This window comes from Poecilia formosa, unplaced genomic scaffold (assembly GCF_000485575.1).
Source record: "Poecilia formosa unplaced genomic scaffold, Poecilia_formosa-5.1.2 Scaffold374, whole genome shotgun sequence".
Taxonomy (NCBI): domain Eukaryota; kingdom Metazoa; phylum Chordata; class Actinopteri; order Cyprinodontiformes; family Poeciliidae; genus Poecilia; species Poecilia formosa.
The window spans coordinates 224043-244133 of NW_006800313.1; the positions used below are offsets into that span (position 1 = coordinate 224043).

The 20091-nt window shown below is 40.6% G+C and overlaps 1 protein-coding gene and 1 long non-coding RNA gene across 2 annotated transcripts; one reads left to right on the forward strand and one right to left on the reverse strand.

Annotated features, from left to right (window-relative positions):
- Window positions 1-195: 195 nt before the first annotated feature.
- Window positions 196-2825, forward strand: LOC107833372 (uncharacterized). The gene is made up of 2 exons (XR_001659111.1): window positions 196-1715; window positions 1747-2825. It is a non-coding gene; the product is annotated as an uncharacterized LOC107833372 (long non-coding RNA).
- ubxn4 (UBX domain protein 4) lies at window positions 2747-20057 on the reverse strand. Its single transcript, XM_007575265.2, has 13 exons — window positions 19869-20057; window positions 18176-18278; window positions 17882-17910; window positions 17668-17786; window positions 16462-16627; window positions 15865-15985; window positions 11193-11247; window positions 8836-9000; window positions 8616-8743; window positions 7312-7414; window positions 6544-6675; window positions 5818-6026; window positions 2747-3162 (listed from the first exon to the last, which is right to left on the reverse strand). The coding sequence occupies exons 1-13, from the start codon at window positions 19948-19950 to the stop codon at window positions 3024-3026; spliced, it is 1551 nt and encodes a 516-aa protein (XP_007575327.1). The 5' UTR covers window positions 19951-20057; the 3' UTR covers window positions 2747-3023.
- Window positions 20058-20091: the final 34 nt, after the last annotated feature.

A 20091-nucleotide genomic window follows, 5' to 3' on the forward strand; every position in this document is an offset into this window, starting at 1 on the left:
TTCAGCTAATGTTAAACTTTGTGTAGTTCAAGGCGGACAATCCGCTGTTCCAGAATCCCACCACTACCGTGGCGAACCCTCTGTTTACTGGAGAGTGAAGACCCTCTGCTACATCTTGACATTTATTCAAAGCTTTGCTTGAAACATAAGATTAGGGCTGTTGTAAACGAATATTTTAGTAATCGAGGGACTCGAATCATTCGAGGAATCGTTTCAGCCCTACATAAGACGCTCTCAGTGCTTTCATTTATTTGATTTATGTGATTTTATGATTATGTTGTATTAAAATCTACTTAACTTTGTAAAATATGTATTTTTGAGGATGGAGTACGGTTGGTTTGAGGAGCTCGTATAAACCTAATTGCTAATATTATAGTAGGTCTATTAGTTTAAAATGACATTTTCTGCTGTTTATGGAGACTGTACAGTTTATCTGATGTCGCAGTTTGGAGAATTGCACCATTTATTTTCATGAAACCGCAAAGTCTTAGTACAAATAAACTCATCAGAATATGACCACTTGCCTTAAACTGAGTCCATCTCTCTTTTGCCATAATTATTAATACATAAACAAAAAACTTCAAGGAGTTTTATTTTTGTTTTAATAGGTGAAAACTGAAAAATTAGTAACAAAAACATTTAGATTTTGTTCTTGTTGCTCATTGTGTCCCTGATAATGTTCTTGATGATTGATTTAGCTTTTTATATAACGCTTTACACTTCTGTTAAAATCTTAACTTTTGTGAGTATTCTTTGCTCCATAGTCAAAAATCAATGGGTCAGAAATTACCTCTAATAAAAGGAAGATTAGCTGCACAATTACAACACACCATGTGGAGTTTGTAGCAGGTAATGACAAAATACAGTGCCTATAAAAATAGCTCACCCTCTTTGCCATTACAACTCAAACATGATCAACATAACTTGGCATTTTTAATATATCCTGTTTACGCACACACACAAAAAAAACTGAAGCAACAAAGGGAAAACTGATTTTTACAAAATACTGACAGGTAAACAAAAACATCTAACATAAATTAGCTGATTGCATGAATCTTCACTCCCTTAATTCAAAGTAGACAGAATGGAGATGACCTGAGTGTTTTAAGTGAGTCTCAGCTGGTCGTACATAAAGACACTGGGTCTGGAAGGTCCACTTACTGGTTAAGCTGTAAACGGACCAGATTAACCAATACGAAGACAAAAGAACGCTCCAGGCAATTGATAGAAAATGTTACAGAAAAGTGTAAGTTTAGGGGATAGAAACAAAAACACCAAGTAACTGAACATCCTCTGGAGCTGAAGGAATCTGGTCCATGTATCAGGTTGTGTCCTCATAATCTGAGTGACTGAAGAAAGTTACCAGGCTGCCACGGCTGTGCTGAAGGAGTTCCACGTTTCAGCGGTTGAGATAGCTCTATACATCACCACAAACACACCATTGCTACTATGAAGCATAGTGGAAGAAGCATCATACTGTGAGGATGTCTCCAAGCAGCAGGTCCTGGAGGGCAAGGGAGCCGAATGGTACCAGAGAAAAAAAATCCAACTGTAAGCACACATTCAATCCTTTCAGCAGATAGCTGATACTTATGATTTGTAAAAGTTTGAGATTAGCACTCTGGTTCTGGGACCAGAGATTATATTTGGGCAATCAGCTTGTGGCCAGAGTTTGCTGGTCTTGGACCAGCCCATCTAGTCTTGGTGTCTGAAAAGTTGGTCGGCAGTTCAGGGCTCCACATGGAGCTGTGCTGGCACCATTCCTCTTCACTCTCTGCAGTGCAAACTTCTCCATCAACTCCCCATGATGTTCTCTGATTACTCTGCCATAATACCACTCAGAGTACAGAGAGCGCCAGCTGAACCACCTCCTCAACAACAGAGGAAAACCAGGAAGGAAAGGTCTGAACAGATTCCACCTGCTGAGGAGGCTGAAGCTTCTAGGAGTGCGGTGGCCCCTGAAGACCTCCTTTGGCTCTGGTGGCATCAGCCATCTTCTAAGGCACAGGTGTCAAACTCCAGTCCTGGAGGGCCATCACTGCCCTGCAACTTCTAGATGTGCCTCTGCTGCACCACACCTGAATACAATAATTAGGTCGTTAGCAGGCCTTTACACAAGAAAGAGGTAAGTAAGCCATTTCATTCCAGTGTTTTGCTTTTAGTTTTTTTTTAGCCTGCATTGTTCCCAAAGTTCAACATAAAATGATATCCTCATGAAAAGCACTTTGATCTACTGAATTGTGCAAACTTGAAAAATGTATGTAAAATATCTGTGCATAAATGATCAATCAAGTCGGCTTGTTTTGAAAACATTTTATTTCTTTAATTGTGGGGGAGGGGGGTAAAATCAGCTTTTCATATTTTAGAAAAAAAACATGCCGTCATACCAAACAAGCAGTACACAGTGGACGTTTATTCCTTTCTTCAGCTAGCTCATACACTTCTGATTTGTAATAGTCAAATGAAAAACATTTTCAGTAAAATTTCTAATCCCAATGTAAATCCAGGGTCAAAGGTGTTTTTTCGGGCTGCATGTCTTCCCATCGTTTGTGTTCCTGGGGGAAGTTGCTTCACCCTCCCTGCCTGCTGGTGTTCGTGCCGCTGGTTCTGTCAGCCTGCTGAAACCAGCATGTGACTGAGCCCTCTGAGATTTCAATTGGAGATATAAAGGGCATTGTAAATAAATTTGGTGATTATTATTATTATTAGAAAGAATTAGGTACCAGACACAATAAGGTCCCCATGATTGGTTAAAACTTTGTTTATTGAATTTACTCGATCAGTAATGAGCACAAAACAGAAATAGTGGCTTCACACAATCAAAATTATCCAGTCAGTCGTGTTAAATTCAGAAATATTTTACTCATCTCAAGGTCAAATGGGATTAAATTCACATGAACATGCAGACAAAGTGCAGGGACGTAACTGCTAAAATGGAGAAAGAAGAGCATGAAAAAAACAAAGAATAAATCAAAATTTAAAGCGGGTTTTGGGGGTCCAGCAGCTTTATGTCACCCAGGGTTCTACATTTGTTGGGTCGAGTTCCCATTCCAGGTATTATTATCCTCATCATCGTCCTCTTCTGTCCGAAGTCTGCAGATTTTACCTTCTTTCTTGAAATCCTTTGGCCGCATCTCCAAATTTTGTTTGGTGGGAGTTTCTCTGAACACAAACATAGAAGCAAAAGTTTAGAACAAAACAATGTTAAATAAAAATACAACCCTGTATATTTACATAATAGCTTTTGCTATTATCGGTGGTTGGTCTTTGTCCGTTTTACTAAACCCATGAATATTCCCATGTTGTCATGGGAATATTCATGTTCTGTTTACATTCCTCCCTCTGCTAACCTCAAGGTGGCCTGTGACCTCGCTTGTAGACTGGACATCTGGCTACATTCATGGTTATCCCAAGTGATTTTAATCATGTCACCATGGACAGAACTCTGCCCAACTTCACCCAGTATGTCCCACCTCCGTCCCACCAGAGAGGAGAGGACTCGCTGTATGCTAACGTAAAAGATGCATAGAGTTACTCTCCTCTCCCTCCACTCGGCCGGTCCGATCATAACCTGGTGCATCTCAGCTCATATTACGTCCCTCTGATGAAGAGCCAGCCTGCAACCATGAGGACAGTGAGGAGGGGGTCACAGGAGGTCACTGAGACGCTACAGGGATGATTTGAGGCCACTGACTGGCAGGCACTCTGTGAGCCGAACATGGAGGACATCGATGGCCTCACCGAGTGCAGAACCCTCTACATCAACTTCTGTGTCGACTCCATCGTCCCCACTGAGACAGTTTACTGTTACCCAAATAACAAGGCCTGGTCAGATCAAAACCATCCTGAATGAGTAGAAGAGGGCTTTCTGAAATGGAAACGGTGATGATGTGAGAGTAATGCAGAGCTGCTTGAAGGTGGAGATCAGAAGAGCTAAGGAGGATTACAGGAGGAGGCTGGAGAAGAAACTCCATCAGGAAAACACCAGAGAGCCTGGAGAGGGATGCAGACTGCCACTGGGTTCAGGCCAGCAGGCAGTAGTGGGTTGAAGGCAACATTTACAGAGCCAGCAAACTCAACCTGTTTTTAACAGATTTGACTCTCCAGCCCCTTGACCTCCCATCAACACCACTGCTGCGGTCCACCAACTCTCCTCAGAGTCCTTCATCCCCGTGTGAATTTCACCTCCTCCCCTCCTCTTCTACTCAGTGACCATCCCCTGTCCCCTCAGCTGGCCACCTCCACGGTGAACATCACCGCCGAAAATGTTAAACAGCTGGTGAGACTCCACCCTGGCAACGGCTGCAGGTCCTGATGGTGTCAGCCCGAGGGATGATCAAAGTCTGTGTTATCCAGCTTTGCAGAGTCTTCCTTCATATCGTCAACACGTTGCTCATGGTCCCTGTGATGTGGAAAACATCCTGCATTGTTCTGGTGCCAAAGACGCAGCGTGCCTGTGATTCCAAGGACTGCAGGCCTGTGGCGCTGACCTCCCACATCACCAGGACGCTGGAGAGGCTCGTCCTGGAGCAGCTCCGGCCCCTGGTCCAACTTGGACTCCTTGCAGTTTGCCCAACAGCCCAAGCTTGGAGCTGAGGACGCCACCATCTTCCTGATCAACGGTGTACACACTCACCTGGCCCAGCCGGCAAGCGCTGTGAGAATGAGGCGTTTTGACTTCTCCAGTGAATGCAGCTCCACCCATCTGGCTCTACTGGGTGAGAAACTGAGGCGATGCAGTTTCTCATCCTTGTCTCGTGGTTTGTGGGCAAACTGGCAGACCACAGTTTGTGCGCCTGTAACACTGTGTGTGAGACTGTCAGCAGCACAGGGGCTCCACAAAGGACTGTCCTCGCTCCCGTCCTCTTCACACTCTATACATCCAACTTCAGCTGTACAATATTACAAACAATATTTTATGGAAATCTGGTAATAAACGCTCTAAAGCCATGTTTGTGGTCAGCACAGTCTGGTTTTGCAGACATGACTCAACCCAGAGTAACGGCGCCTGCAGGAGTGTCACTAGCTGAAGCAGCTGATAGGAAATGTCCAAACCAGTAAAGAACAAATCCTACAACCACTAAAATCTAATGCCCTTCATTTTGGGAAGAAGTTATTTTAGTAGTTGCAGGTACAGGTGAAAAGGTGTGGGGGGGGAGGGGGGGGTAACAGGTTTTTCAATTATTTTGGGTTGTTTGACTCAGTGCAGTGTGAAAGCGAACTGCACCAGCTGAAAATGTAACAAATGTTGACATTTTGGTTCCATCAGGTGTGAAAACAGCCCAACTGTCAGCAGGACTGCAGCTGCTCCAGAGGCTCCAGAGCAGAGCCAGGCTAATAAACAACATCCCAAGCTTTGAACTTTTCAGAGCTTTTTTCAATCCACCATCCAAACCTGGAAGTGGTGTGGCACATTGGTAAACCCACCAACACATGATGCCAGCAGCTGTGGAGGAGCTGCAGAGATTCTGCTCAGGAACAAATGTTAGAAGGAAAACTGTTGGTCATGCTGTTCATGTTACAAAAAGAAAACAAAGCGTCGCGTATCTCAGTGCCATATTTAAGCACAAATAAAAATACATTTTATTATCAGTATATTTGGTTTAAGCATTAGATTTTACTTTTGATGACTATTCAATACAACTGCTTAAAAACCAGATCAGTTAACTTGATCCCATTTCTCTGCACTGAAATCTGACAGCAGATCTTCACCCAAACATTGATATTATAGGGGCTGAAAACAGGCAAAGTTAAAAGCCGCCTGGCTGACTGCATTCTTTGGTGCAACACCTGAAACTGAAACCTTTTACTTCTCACCTCTTAGCTTGGTTTGAGGGGGCTTTGGAGCTGCTGGCAGGGCTGCTGTGCATCCCCTGGACTCTGGATGCTGATGATGAATAAGGTGTAGCAAAGAGAAAAGAGCTGAGAAACCTCCATACAGCGAGCAGAGGGTAGAGGAGTGTACCCAGAGCTGTCCAGATGCCAAATCCAGAAGACCGGGTCACTGTGTTAGCAGGCCTTCGAGACTGAAAGGAAGGACGGGGTCCAGTTAATGCTCACACACAGATGGAAATGATTCTTTCACTGCTTAGTCACTCATCACTTCTCTGTAAAGAATCGAACTTTCAGCCAGAGGTGGTCAGCCTAGTGTTATGTATGGAAATATGACACTGTGACATCACATCAAAAACTAATGACGTTCTCCATCAGTGGCTAAATTAATTTTAACCTTTTTTTTTTCCACTGCACATGGACACATGGTTTGGGAATTCATGCCACATAAAATCAAGACGGACCGCTGAGATCATCAAGGCCGACTACTCATCCCTAGAATAAACTCCAACTATCTGATGGTTGTTGTTGTCTTGCGCTTCATCTGTCACAGCCCGTTTGTGACGTCACATCTCTTTTTGTAACCATCTGTTTGGTGATTTGGCGTTGCAGTTTTACACCCGACTGATCCGAATGAAAGAGATGAGGAACTAATTCAAACAGAAAGTGAAGGCACAGTAAACGGTGTAGATCAGACTCTGGACTACTCACAGGCAGGACAACAATGGAAGCACTTGGAACCAACTCCAGCTCCAGCAGGGTCTTATTTAGGTCTTCGCTGGTGAACTCTCGTCGAGGATACATGGTTGCTAAGGAGAAGTTACCGTACAGATTTCCTATTTCCTAAAACAGAAGCAGCACTGCCATTAGATGCATACGTCAGGAGGAAAACATGTTTTATGAGGCGTAGTGATAAAGTCATTTGAACATGAATGTTTCAACCTGGCCTCATTCACATAGTCGGTTAATTTCTCTCTACATTTGTTTTTGTTTTTGTTGTTTTTTTTTTTGTTTTTCCAGGACTGAGAGGGTGTCAAAGATAAAGTTCCAACTTCAGTCTGAAAGAGAACCTGTGGAAGGAGCTAAAAATTAGAGTGATAACAGGAAGGCCTTTCTAGGCCTTGGACCTCACAAGCATAGATAAATCATCCAAATGGCAGTGGAAAGGCTGCTGAACAGCTATGAGGAATTCATTCTGTAATCCATATACAGACTTTTGGTTAATGTGATATTCCTTCCAAAGCAAGACGCTCGTCTCATTTCCTCTCAGAAAAAAATGTCTCTCATTTATATTTACTACATGTTCATATTGAGTTCTGCACTAAAAGCATGTTTTAAGTACATCTAACAGTTTGGCCATGTTTCAGAAACAAACAGCAGATGAGCAGTTTCTATGTGGTACAACATATTTACAAAAACAGATGAAGAATGAATATGAAGAGGACATGCAGGATGAGCACATGATTAAGTCAGACTGACCTCAAAAGCAAAGTTCCAAACCTCCTGCAGTTTGGACTGCGAGAGAAACTGGTTGGTGAAGGATGAACCATCAGGAAGACGAAACTGTATCCTTGAGCTGGTACTGATCACACACACACACACACACACAGCATTAAAACATCATTCACAGAAGCAAAGACAGTTGTACTTTTAGTCTTATTTTGGATTCACAGTTTAAATCGGTTCTTCTAATAATAAACTCCAGGAATCTTTTATACTAAAGGAAAACATCTGCACTATATTGAAAACATTCTCAGTATCGTACAGATACACTTCCTAACTCAATGGTGCTTAAAATTCCCAAACACATTTCAACGGCTACATTCACACAACAGGCAAATGTGACACAAATCAATTATTATTATTTTTTTTGCTCAAATGCAAATCGTATTGGACTTATCATCGCAGTCTGAGCGGCACAATCCTGATGTTTTCACCCCCCAAAAATCTGATTTGATCCATTTCCATATACAGTCCTAATTCACATCTCTGATTGGTTTTAAGGTGTCTGCAGTCTGCACAGTCATTTTATCTGACATCTATATTGTTGACATGACACATGCATGATAACTATGCAACAGAAGCAGCTAGATCAGACGTAAATAATGGCTGAAATTTATACATTTAAAATGATAAAATAAGTCTGTGTCAGCGAAGCGCATGACGAGCCAATCCCACCCTCCTGGCTCTGACTACCACACCCAAACAGACTTTGTGGCTCTCCTGGGTTCACTGTTTAAACAGAGGTTTGATTGTGGTCACATCATTCAATGTTATGACGGGCCACGCAAAAAGAGTTGAATTTCAGCAGAAAGAAACTGGACCCTAACGACGCTCACCCTACTTCTTATTATCCCTTATTATTGTTAAGAACTCAACCATTTCGTCATACAGCGGTTGATTAGTTATTTTCTGATGTAATCAAATTCTTTTGGGATCCAAAGTACTGAATCTCAAGTTTTTCATCAAGTATTAAAGTTTGAAATGTTAGCCTTGTTTTGTTTTTCTTGGAAAAAAAGCAAAACAAAAAGACTTTTCTGCACGGCGGGGAATCCAAGTCCAGGTCTGGTGGGCATCATGAAGATGTTTTTGTCAATGTCAGGTTTTCACAGAGGAAGTTTTCTTTCAAGGCCATTTTTCAGACTCTCTTTCTTATGGTTGATTTATTTCAACAGTACAAGAGCTACCTCGTTGTTTTAACAGAAATAAAGTTGTCAGTGAGTTAATGATGTTAAACACTGATTATGCAGTGCATTTAAAGCACTTCCTGTTTCATCTTTTACCTCCTCTCTCTGATCAGCGCCTCCCTCTTGGCCTCCTGGTCCGCCTGCTGGGCCTGCAGAAGTTTCTGCTTGGCGTCCTTCTCATCCTGACGCATCTTGGCATAACTGGCAGCTCTCTCCGCTCGGTCCTACAACAACCACAATTTCCTCAAGTCAGGAGCAGAAATTTCATGCGCTGACAGCAACCTTCACATTTAGGCCAGGATAAAGAGCAGGTTACCATAGCGATCTGCTGCTTCACTCGTTCTCTGGCGGCCTTCTCTTCTGCCTTTTCTCTGTTCCTTTCTTCCAGGAGTTGCTTGGTTTTCTCTTGATCCTGTTTTCTCTTAAATTCTTGGTTTTGCTTCCCCATCTTCCTGCGCTCAATTTCTTTTCTGACGTCATTCTGAAAAACATGCAAGTAGATTAATAATGACCGAGAAGGCCATCAGGCGGTTAAATATAACCAAGTGTTTCTTTTCATCTATTAAATTACAAAACTTGGTAAGTGATCTGTTTAAATGAAATGGCATCCAAAAATGCATTTCAACAACATGGTTGTTTAAAACATAATTTTAAAAAATGCACACTAGTTTATCTCAATCTTAAAAAGGGAATAAAATGTTTTTACAGCATAAAATGATTTTTGAAAGTTTATGCACTCATGTGTGTTTTTGTCTTAAAACAACGATCCTTTCAGGACCCTAACTTCAAACACTGTTGCTTAGAATGAGATATTAAGGGTTTAAAGTTGTTTATTTGTCCCTGGATGCTGATGGATGTAAGAGAGATCACACAAATCACCAGAATTACTGCCTGTAAACCAAAACCCGACAGTATAATGTGTCATCTGCAATCTCTGGCTAAAGGGTTCTGTGCAATGCAACGTCTCAGTGATAACAATGACGAGCGACGAGCATCATCTCTGAGAAAGCTACATGGGATGATTACAGATCCCTGACAAAGAAAACCCGACGCCGAGCTTGGAATGATGACAAACCCTTAGTCATGAGCCATCAGCACATTTATGAAGCATGAAAAGTGATTCCCTTGGATGATCGTGACCATTTCCCAAAGGACTTCCAGCCATCAGTGCCTCTGAAGGCCTTCAAGTAAATCTATGAAACAAGCTCAGTATTCAGACCTGCGGACATGTACCTCCTCTATTCATATTAGACATGAGCAAATAGAAGGTGACAGTGTGACTCTACATTCATTTGAGGCATTCAGCTAATGTGGTGAAAGAGGCGAAAGCGAGAGTCATTTGGTAAATCAAAGAGAAGCAGAAGAGCCAAAATCAATGCTGAAGCCTCCAGACCAGGAGGATAATCTCTCCTGCCGTCAGGCTGCGCGACAACAAGCTGGATGAGCAACAAGGACAGAACGGAGAGACAGGTGAGCAGCCTGGCAGCATGGAAGAGAAGACAACAGAAACCAACGTGGGCAAAAGCTGTTGGTTACACACCAACAAAGGCTGATCTGTAATGGCTGCATCCACCGTTCAGCACCACTCTGTGACAATAGACACGTTCTTTACACAAACTATGACGGCTGTGATGCAGCCAGCAGGATTAGGGACCTTTCTCTTCCAGACAAAATCCAGCATCTTTTTGATGCTGTAGGCATCAAATCCAATAATCTAGGAAATAATTGGGGTCTTGTGTATAAAGTGTGCACACACACACACACACACAAAAAATGTGTGGAGTAAATATACGCAAACTGTTGACCTGCCATGAAAATGTGCGGCAGCAACACAAACTTTTTCTGAGGACAAACTACAAAGCGCCAAAACTCCCGTAAACACACTGAAACTTCATTCAGTTATTCAGACCAAGAAGCACTGAAACAATGTTTTTTCTTGATTTCAATCTTTTATTGTATTTATATTGTATTTCATTTTATTGTAAACGATGAAACTGAACCACATTTATCCTCAGACAGTAACATAACACACACAAAACAAATAAAATAAAAGGATGTGAAAACCTCACTTGGTTGTAAATTGTAAATCTCCTCAATGTTTGTCATGCAAAGATGCAACTCATCGGTTTGTGCGCCAAAGCGCATGAAATGCATATTATCTGCTGGGGTAATTTCACTCTCGCTGAAAAAGAAAACTGGGTCGGATCGGCAGATTAACCCCAAACAGTTCAGGTTTGATCATTGTTAAGGTGATCAAGGTGTGCAGACAATCACACTTATGTAAGCAGCTGCACAAAGGAGATAATTGTGGAACCTTTTGGCTCTGATGGAGAACATCGCCAAAAGGAGGATTCAGAGAGATCAGAGATCAGAGATCATGTTGATCTGCTGGGAAATGTTGATGATGGTTTATTAGCGTTTAGATTAATCCAGCCTGATCATCCTGGAGCTCTGAGCAGAACTTAAAGGAGCTGTGTGCTAGCAGTGCCGGTGTTCTGACCATCAGTGCTACCTCGTCAGATTTTCCTACCGTAAGGTAGGACGGATTTATGGGTAGCACAAATAAACAGAACAGCTGTTCAGCTGGAGCTGTTCTTTAATGGTTCACCGTAATTACATTTCCTGGATCCAGAGAAGTTCAAGTAAAACTGTTTAGTCAATTTATTTCCTTACTTCCTTCTGTTCTTTGTTCCTTTGCTCTTGTCTCTCTTCCAGTTTCTTGGTCAATCTGTACAAAATTAAAAGAAAAAGAGGGGGAAGAAAAATAAAATATAATTAGAATTATGCATACAAGTGAAAAACAGACCACTCTCCATCTCTTGCCTGTAAGTTTGGCTGAAGTTGGAAAAAAAATTTTAAAAATGTCCCTATATAAGGCAGTGATGAACATGAACTGCTGCCAAGCTGGTAGATACGAGCACAGATGTTTGACCAAGTCAAACAGGTGAATGTAGGCCACAAGTCACAGATAAGAGAGCATGGCTGCTGCTTCCATGGTCCTCTGACCAGTACATGTGTCCATGAACATAAACAACCAGTGCTGTGCATGCCTGCAGTGACGACCTGTCCATGAAAACCAAAAATATTTTTAAAGGTGATAAAACCAAAAGTGAATGTAACTTTGTATGAGTTTGAACGGCATGAGTACGGTTCATGCCGTTCCAGAAAACGTCAAAAATTCACCTCCATTTTTATTCCAAAATTACAGGCGAACATGGTACAGACTCACAGAATCCCTTGCTGCTTCTCCTACTCTGGTTCCTGCATTGTTTGACTGCCTGACTGACTCACCTGCTCACCCACTGACTGACTGGTGTTGACTAATTACAGCTGACTGGGTGACTGGTAAAAAAAAAAAACCTACATGACCTCCCACGTGCATGCAGAGCTCCTTGAAGCCTAAATGAACCATTCCAACCACAACCTAAATTATATACTATATAAATGCAAAGACATTAAGTGATTCTTCTTTGCTCTTCAATTCTCTTAATGATGAACCTATAAAAAGAAGAAAGATAAAGATGAGAATAGAAAAAATAGAAATGTCTTTAGTCTGCAGGTGCCTCCAGACGCAGACAGAGCTTCGTCACTGGGCTCTCCAACACACTGGTTCTGGTCTGAAGCTGCACTGAACAAACCAGGCTAACAAACCAACAATCAGCTCCTCATCTGCCAACATCCTCTGGGCGCTGCAGCGTCTGCAATCAGGACAACATCTCCAAAAGAGATGTTTCTTCTTGTCTCATCCACTTTTGTCTCTCCTGCATCAAGGGCAAATACTCGGAGATCCATCTTATCCAAAATGGTTCACCCATGTACTGTACTTGTTTCCATGGTTACCTACGTACAGGTCAACTCAAATTCAATTCAAAAACCCTTTATTGATCCCAAAGGAAACTTAAAATTTTCTTGTCGTTGAAACAGTAAAGGGGACAAAGCAGGTTTGCTCCTTAACATCAGGTTGTGATTTGAGCTTCTAATCATCTGGATCATCAAAATGGCTTCAGCCTCACAGAAAACAGTTTGCAATGTTTCATAAATTACAGGCAAACATGTAATTCATGATCTGCTCTTTTATAGCTGAGGTGAGTTCACTTCCCCCTGAATGAATCAGGAACTCCCAGCACCCTGACGTGATGAGAACAGGGTTAGGGTGGTTCGGGCAGAGCCTCTCTTTTCTGGGAAAACCCCTTTTGCTGGGGAAAGTCAATTTTCAGATTGAAAAAACATTAAAAAATAATAACTTCTAAGCAGAAAGAAACATATTTTAAGTCAACATTTCTGCATTAAAATGTTGTCCTTGTTTGTTGGTTTGACATAATATTCAAATCTTCTAAGAAATTGAATATGTTTTTGTTAGCTTTAAGTAGAAAATCATCATAAAAGTTTGCAAACATAACTATTATCAAAAGAAGTTGGATGGATAATGGATTGTCTCTATTGATTAAAGCAGCCCAGTGATGGAGATGACCTCAGTGCCATGACTGAGATACAACACATTTCATTTCTCTTTGAGATTAATGAAGTATTTTTGAGTTTTAAATTTTGAATTTGAATTGAAAGCTCCAGATGTGGACATGGCCAGACAAAATGCTTGCTTCTACACTTTAGAACTCATCTCCTTGGTATAAAAGAAAAATATTTCTATGTACAGAATCGCTCTCTCATGTTCTGTGTGTCTGAAAATACTGAGTGTAAAAGAGGAAACCCAACCTCTGAATGAAGTTCACATCCTTTTTGCTGTGCCTGAATCCTCCTCTATAATTTCAAAACAAATTCAGACAACTGCAGCCCAACGCCATCATTCTGCATTCCTCACAACACGTCGTCAAACATAACCGTTTGCTAAGTGATAAATAGGTGCTGTGATGATGTTTGTGTGTTTGCCCGCTTGTGCAATGGTGGGATCTTAATTATGAACAACTTTGCCTCAGATTTGTTTTTATTATTTGCGCTACACAGGTTCTTGCCAACATCTGGAGAGAATTTCAAGTGAGCTGCACCTTTAAAAATGCACCCATTCGCTTCTTTTAACTCAAAAACAACCGGCTTGGTATTTCAAAGACAAATATGTCCGTTTTGCTACAACACTGTCTATGGATCTCAGAGATTCTCCTGGTCAGCTGTGGGTGCAGGGATTGAACTAGGCCCTCTAGGGCCCTGCTCCTCCTCAGTACTGTCCAGTTCTGCAGCTAGGGCCTTGTGCAGCTGCCTGGCTCACAGGATGACCAGGTTGTGGGTTTCTCCAGATATCCTTCACATGGTCTGCCTGAAACACCACGACAGGAAAGGTGGAGAATAACAGCAGAGTAAAGCCAAACACACTGATTCAGTGGAACCAAAACGCGCTTAGAAAGAAGGTGATCAAGCAACAGGGAGAGCTGCGGCCTTAAGAGGATTGCAAAGGAAATGTTGTTTAATAGTTTATAAATTATACAACTAGAACTCTTTAAAGTGAAATGTTTTTAAATGAAAACATTACACAATGAAAATATTGCCAGATGTTAAGCAACCCAACAAAAACAAATTGCGAAATGACAAAACATTCGGAGTAACCCAAAGTTCTGCCTCTTTCTATAGCCAGCTGCCCCCCCTAATGGAAGCAGCAAGACATTACAACTACACAATGACCTTTTAGTACATTCTCCAAAAAATTGCTAGAATAAGACCAATTTTGTTTCAAGCTATTGAAAGCTTTCATTTTTGTCATTACCCATGTTGGCCACCTCCGACTTACAGTCATGCTTACAATAATTTTAGTTTTAGTTGCAGGACTGACAAATGTTGCAGCAAAACGGACATATTTGCCTTTGAAATGCCAAGCTGGTACGTTTCGAAACGTGCAGCTCACTTGAAATTCTCTCCAGATGTTGGCAAGAACCTGACGAGTGCAAATAATAAAAACAAATCTGAGGCAAAGTTGTTCGCAACTTAAGGTTCCAATAATAAAATGGAATAACAAAGGCAAAAATATTAAACACGTAAAGGAAGTTAAAGAAATTATTCATGACAGCAGCTGAATTATTAGTCTAAGAAATTAGAAACCAATCCTGCCACTTAGTGCATATGACCATCAGCTGATTTAGTGCCTTCTGTTTTATTTCTATGTGTTTGGCATCATTGGAAAGATTAGACACTTTCAGAATCTGATAATGACTCAAAATGCCCAAGTAGACGTGTTCATGTCTTTGTCGTGACCAGTCACATTCACCAAACAGCGCCACTCTTCTCTTTAGGATGAACAAAGACAACAATAATAAGAGAGTTGAGAAACTAATATTTTGGTTTCAGGTTGCATCATATATAAAGATTCGTTATCGCTTTCAGGTTAGGTGGTCCGTGACTGTTTGTTAAATGGGTTAAGTGGCCTGCGCCCTGGAAAGGTTGGAAAAACACTGATCCAGGATGATGACCTCTTGTGAAGAGCTTCGAATTGTTCAACAGGTACAGGTGAAAACAAAGTACTAAATCTGACATGGTAAATGGCTTTGTACTTGCATAGCGCTTTATCAAGTCCAGAGGACCTCAAATGTCTTCACATTACAGTCATTAACCCATTCACACACACACACACACACACACACACACACGATAGCAAGCTACTGGAGAGCGGGTGGCGCGGGGATCGAACCAGAAACCCACTGAACTCCAACCACCGTTGCCCCATAAACACTACATTGTTTAAGAACAAGTGTACAATGCTGCATTTATTAGGTGTAACCCAAAAACACCACAGCCACAGTAAAGTCTGGAGGTGGGAACTCCATAGTGTGGGCCTTTTTTCCAGCATACAGCATTGGCTGCATGTATAACAACAAATGAATAAAACATTTTGCTGCCATCTACCAAGTGGATGAAGAGACGAGACTCAGCAGGACAAACGTACAGCTGAGCTGCACGAATAGGATTTTCTGGAACATCTTTGACTTGATCCAAATATTCTTTTGTATTTTTCCATTTATTCTTTCTAGTTACAGTGAAAGGTGTGTACACCAAGTATGATTACCAACTTGTGAGATCATATTTTACAGAACTCACCATCTTTCCTAGAAGTTTGATAACCTTCGTGCCAACAGTGCTGTCAAAGCACGCCTCACCTATATTTACAATAATTAGCTGTAGCGCTAAGTTATTTAGCTCAGCACCAACTGCGGTTAAGTTGTTGAAAATATTTCAGTTTTTAAGCCAATGATCTTGGGTTCAAAGTACACATAGTAAACACCATTTTGGCAAATTGGGGAAGGGATTCACATTTGTAAACATCTTGCAATATTGCAATAAAGGTTTGTTAGATGCTCCCTGCCTGTATTATGGAGAAATGAACACAAACCCAAGTTGCTCTTACCTTTCTACCTTTGCATTCAGGTTTTCATTCTGAGAACAGGTAGCCTGACATGAAGGGGAATTCTCCATAGAGGGCTTTGCGCTGGAAACACATTCTCCATCTGCCGAACTTGAAAGGGATTCTATATTGAAAAAGAAATTAATCAATCAGTCAATCAATCAATCAAATTTATTTGTATAGCACCTTTCTGCATCAAGGCAGTTCAAAAGGCTTTACATCATAAAAGCACAAAAATATGAAGTCATAAAAAACACAGTACAGTCAACAATTCAGAAACCAGTAACAAAAATAACATTTTGGTGAGTGCCATCATCAAAATAATCAATGTACATCAAATATATTGGTCAATGTCCCATTAATGATATTAAAAACAACTTGAAGTGGGTTTAGCCTTGATTTAAAGGAACTGAGGTTGCAGAGTAGACCAGATCGTTCCTGTTTACGTCTAAAGATAAAAACTTCAGTTTTGTTTCTGTTCAGCTGGAGATGCTTAGAACATTTATGTGTTCAGTGACTGGATGGGTTCTGAGTCACCTGGTGACATCGTGATGTATGCAGCAGATGTATGCAGCAGAATGAGTGAGCAGTCATTCACACCTTTTGTTGCAGCTGGAGCCTCTTCAGGTTCATCACTGATCATTTCCAGCCCAACAGGCACTGCTGGAGCTGAGGCAGGATCTGTGGCTGTGCCATCAGGTGCTCTGGTCTCCAAAGAGTCCTGTGCATCTGTTGCAGCAGTAGCTTCTACTCCTTGACAGTGCATCTACAAGAAAACAGGAAAATGCGTAAAACATTTTATAGATTCAGCTTCTTAAAGGCAATTAGAGAAAAAAAAGATGTTCATATGTTTAGTTTTCATATTCATGTTACCCAAGTTAAATAAAATACATTAAAATCTCTGCAGTGAGGATTGTTTTGCCATTTTCATGTGGCATAGATTAATTAAACACACTGTCAAGATCAGTTAGTTCCTAATAAACCAGTGTTTTTTATATAAGGTTATTTTTAAAACCCTAACATTTGCTATCATATGACAAATGCTGAACAGTTTTAAGCTGTTCTGATTACAGTTTACATCTGTAATCACAATACTGGTTTTTTACGCACAGAGGTGCTGAAGGAAAAGGGATGATAATATTAAAGTGTTGTTAAATACGGTAATTGTTTTACTGTCTGTCATTCTGTCCTACGTTAGTCATTCTCATCGATTTCCATCTGCTAAAGCAGATAATTAGGCTTAAAAGGTTTGTGACTCAACAAAGTCTACCAAACTTAGACCTGGCTAGATCTTGTTAGTGTCTGGTTTATTGAATCTACAGTTGAAAGCCCAAGTTACACATCCACCCGAGACTACAGTTTAAATGTCTTTAATTTACAAAGAAGTTTGTTTCTGATGGGAAATTAGAGACCAATCTATCAATAAACCAATATAAAAACAGAAAAGTTTTCATTTACTTTTTGTTTTTCTTATTTATTTTTTGCAAGGGGAACATTTATCAGCCTTTATTTAAGGCTGATAAATGTTCCCATCAGTCTTAAATAAGAACATTTAAGGCTGAAATGCCTTGCTGTTGAAATGTGCTATACAAATAAAATGTGATTGATTGATTGATCAAGACCTGCTACGAGAACTTAGCCATTGTTCCTTTTTTTTTTTTTTTTTTTTTTTTTAAGTTTTCTGTCGAACCTCCAGCTACCAAATACTCTACATTTGGTTTTAGTTAACCTATTTGTTGATTTTCATCAAGCCATCTTTTTAATATAATGTGTTGAAAAGATGCCAGCGTTACAGGGTGAATTTACCTTTTTTACTTTGTTTATTCTCTTCATCAGTTCATCAGGAGACACACTTCCAGCAACGACCTCCAGAGGAATCCCAGTCACCCCGATGAAGAAGCTAGACGGTATGCATACTACGGGATCTATAACAGGCTAATGAAGGAACACAAGCTTTACCAAAGTCCTGCACTTAGATATCAATATAGTTACAATATATGTACACAGCAACAAAGGATACAGATCTGGGAAAACTGGACACAAGTGTCACTGTGAAGAGAAAGTGATTCCATGAGGAATAAAATATACATTAAAGCATTTTGAAATTGTACGGACTGTTTAGTAACATCTATTGAGATAAAATAAAAAGCCTGAACAACACACCAGGTTGTATAAGCTCCAAGCCAATGTTTTATGAACATGGCAGTGTTCAAAGGTCAGACAATTACTGTGATAATCAAATTTGAGTTTTTACATAGCTGTTTTAACAAACTAACTGAAGCTGTTGTACACACAGCAGAGAACTAATCAGTACCTCTTGGCATCGACCCTGATGGCCACGCAGCAGTTCTGGGCAGCCTCCGAGACGTCGCCGTCTTCCCAACTGGACATCAGCTGCTGAGACTGTTCATCTTCCCCTGACAGAGTAAAATCACAGGCAGGACAGATTTAACACAAAACCTGTGGACATCTCACAGAACAATTAGCTGAAAAATAAGTTTACTACATTAATTAAAAAGAATAATTTAAATCAGACATCTAATAACTTTACATGTAAACTGTACTTCACATCAAGACGACACAGACCTGTCGTCCTCCTCAAATAGACACAAATGTGTTTTATACAAGTAACAAGCAAACAGTTGAGGGGGAAAAAAGAATGTTACTGTTCTACATATCCAGTCATAAGTCATCTGGCCTTTACTAGATCTGAAAATTACTTGAATTCAACCCTAAATCCAGAAGGTCACATTCAGTACTGTCTGTATTTATTGCATAAAATAAGCTGCAGCGACCTTGGAAAGTCCTTTCCTGTGTGACTTTAATAGTTCTATCACATGTATGTGTCTAGGCTTGGGCCGGCTCTCTTTTTTTGAGGTGCAACTCTTCCGTTTTAAGTCCACTGAGATCTGACTGGGGTACTGTTTTATCATATTGTGTTGTAGATTTTCTCCTACGTTTGGAATCATCTTCCTGTTGAACTGAATTCAAACTAGAACTGTCAGTCATATGGACTCATGTTTCACTTTGTGGAGGCAGCTGGATTAATAAAGCTTAAAAGAATTATATTCAACTAAAATTAATTCATTTTTGCGGAACAGAATTGCTGCTTAGCTTGATCAGAGCCAATAGAAAGATGGGGGGAAAAAGTGTTTTTGCAAAAGACTAAAGTCTAGGTCAACAAATCTAAACATACAACCATGCATCTTCAAAATTACGCTCTACTTTGTGGTCGCCTATCACAAAAGATTCCAGCAAAATGCAAAAACATATTTAAAGCTTTATTTCTGTAAAACAATTGTATAAACAACATATTACAATGGTCATCCCTAAACAGCTTTAATATAAGCATCTGACAAAAATGTGGGAAAACAATCTGGTCGTAACACCAAAACTCAAGTTCAGAGCTGGGAAAAGACCCAACTGGGTTCCTCTCTATGAAGTCTGTCAGTTTAAGAACCACAGCAAGTCACACAATGGAGGTGAACACCACACTAAAATAGATTCACCCAGGTTTTGTGTTTTCATTATCTGAACATTAAAAAAAAAATAAAGGATCTAAATATCTCGCTCCATCCGTTTCACTCTCTGAATGAGTGACAAAATATGTGGAACTTTTTCAGAATACTTGAATTTCATGAGATGTTGCATTAAATTGCTCAAACTTAAAGAAATGTCCACCTTCCGAAAGGGAAAGTCTTCCCCGGTGTTTGAAAGCCAAATTCGTGGTTGGCGGCTTGCGTTGGTTGGTAGCCATGTTTCCGAGTAAAATCAAAACAAGCAAAGCCAGCTGGTTCACCTGCTGCTTTAATAAGTTTAAGCTGGATTTGACGTCATTCTCGTGTCTAATTGATTTCCGAGGCAAACAAGAAGCAGCATTAAAACCAACCGGTTCTAACAAACAACAGCGAAACGTTGGAACGAGTTTGTCAAACACCGAGAGGTCGCTTGCTAATAAGCGTCGTTCTCACAACAACGTCCGTTTACAGTTATTTTACCACAGTTACCTGCAATGACAACGACAAAGACCAAACTGCGTTGCTTAGCAGAGTTTATGGCCTCAGGAATGGATCCCTCAAACCAAAGCATCGCTGAATATTTAGTTTCTAATGTCTACGTGTTCAATTTGCTGTGACATCAGCAATAATAGTAGCAGTAGTGTCGTCTTCTTCTTCTGCTGCTGCTGCTGCTGCTGCTTCTTCTTCTTCGTGGTTTTATTGGCGGTTGGCA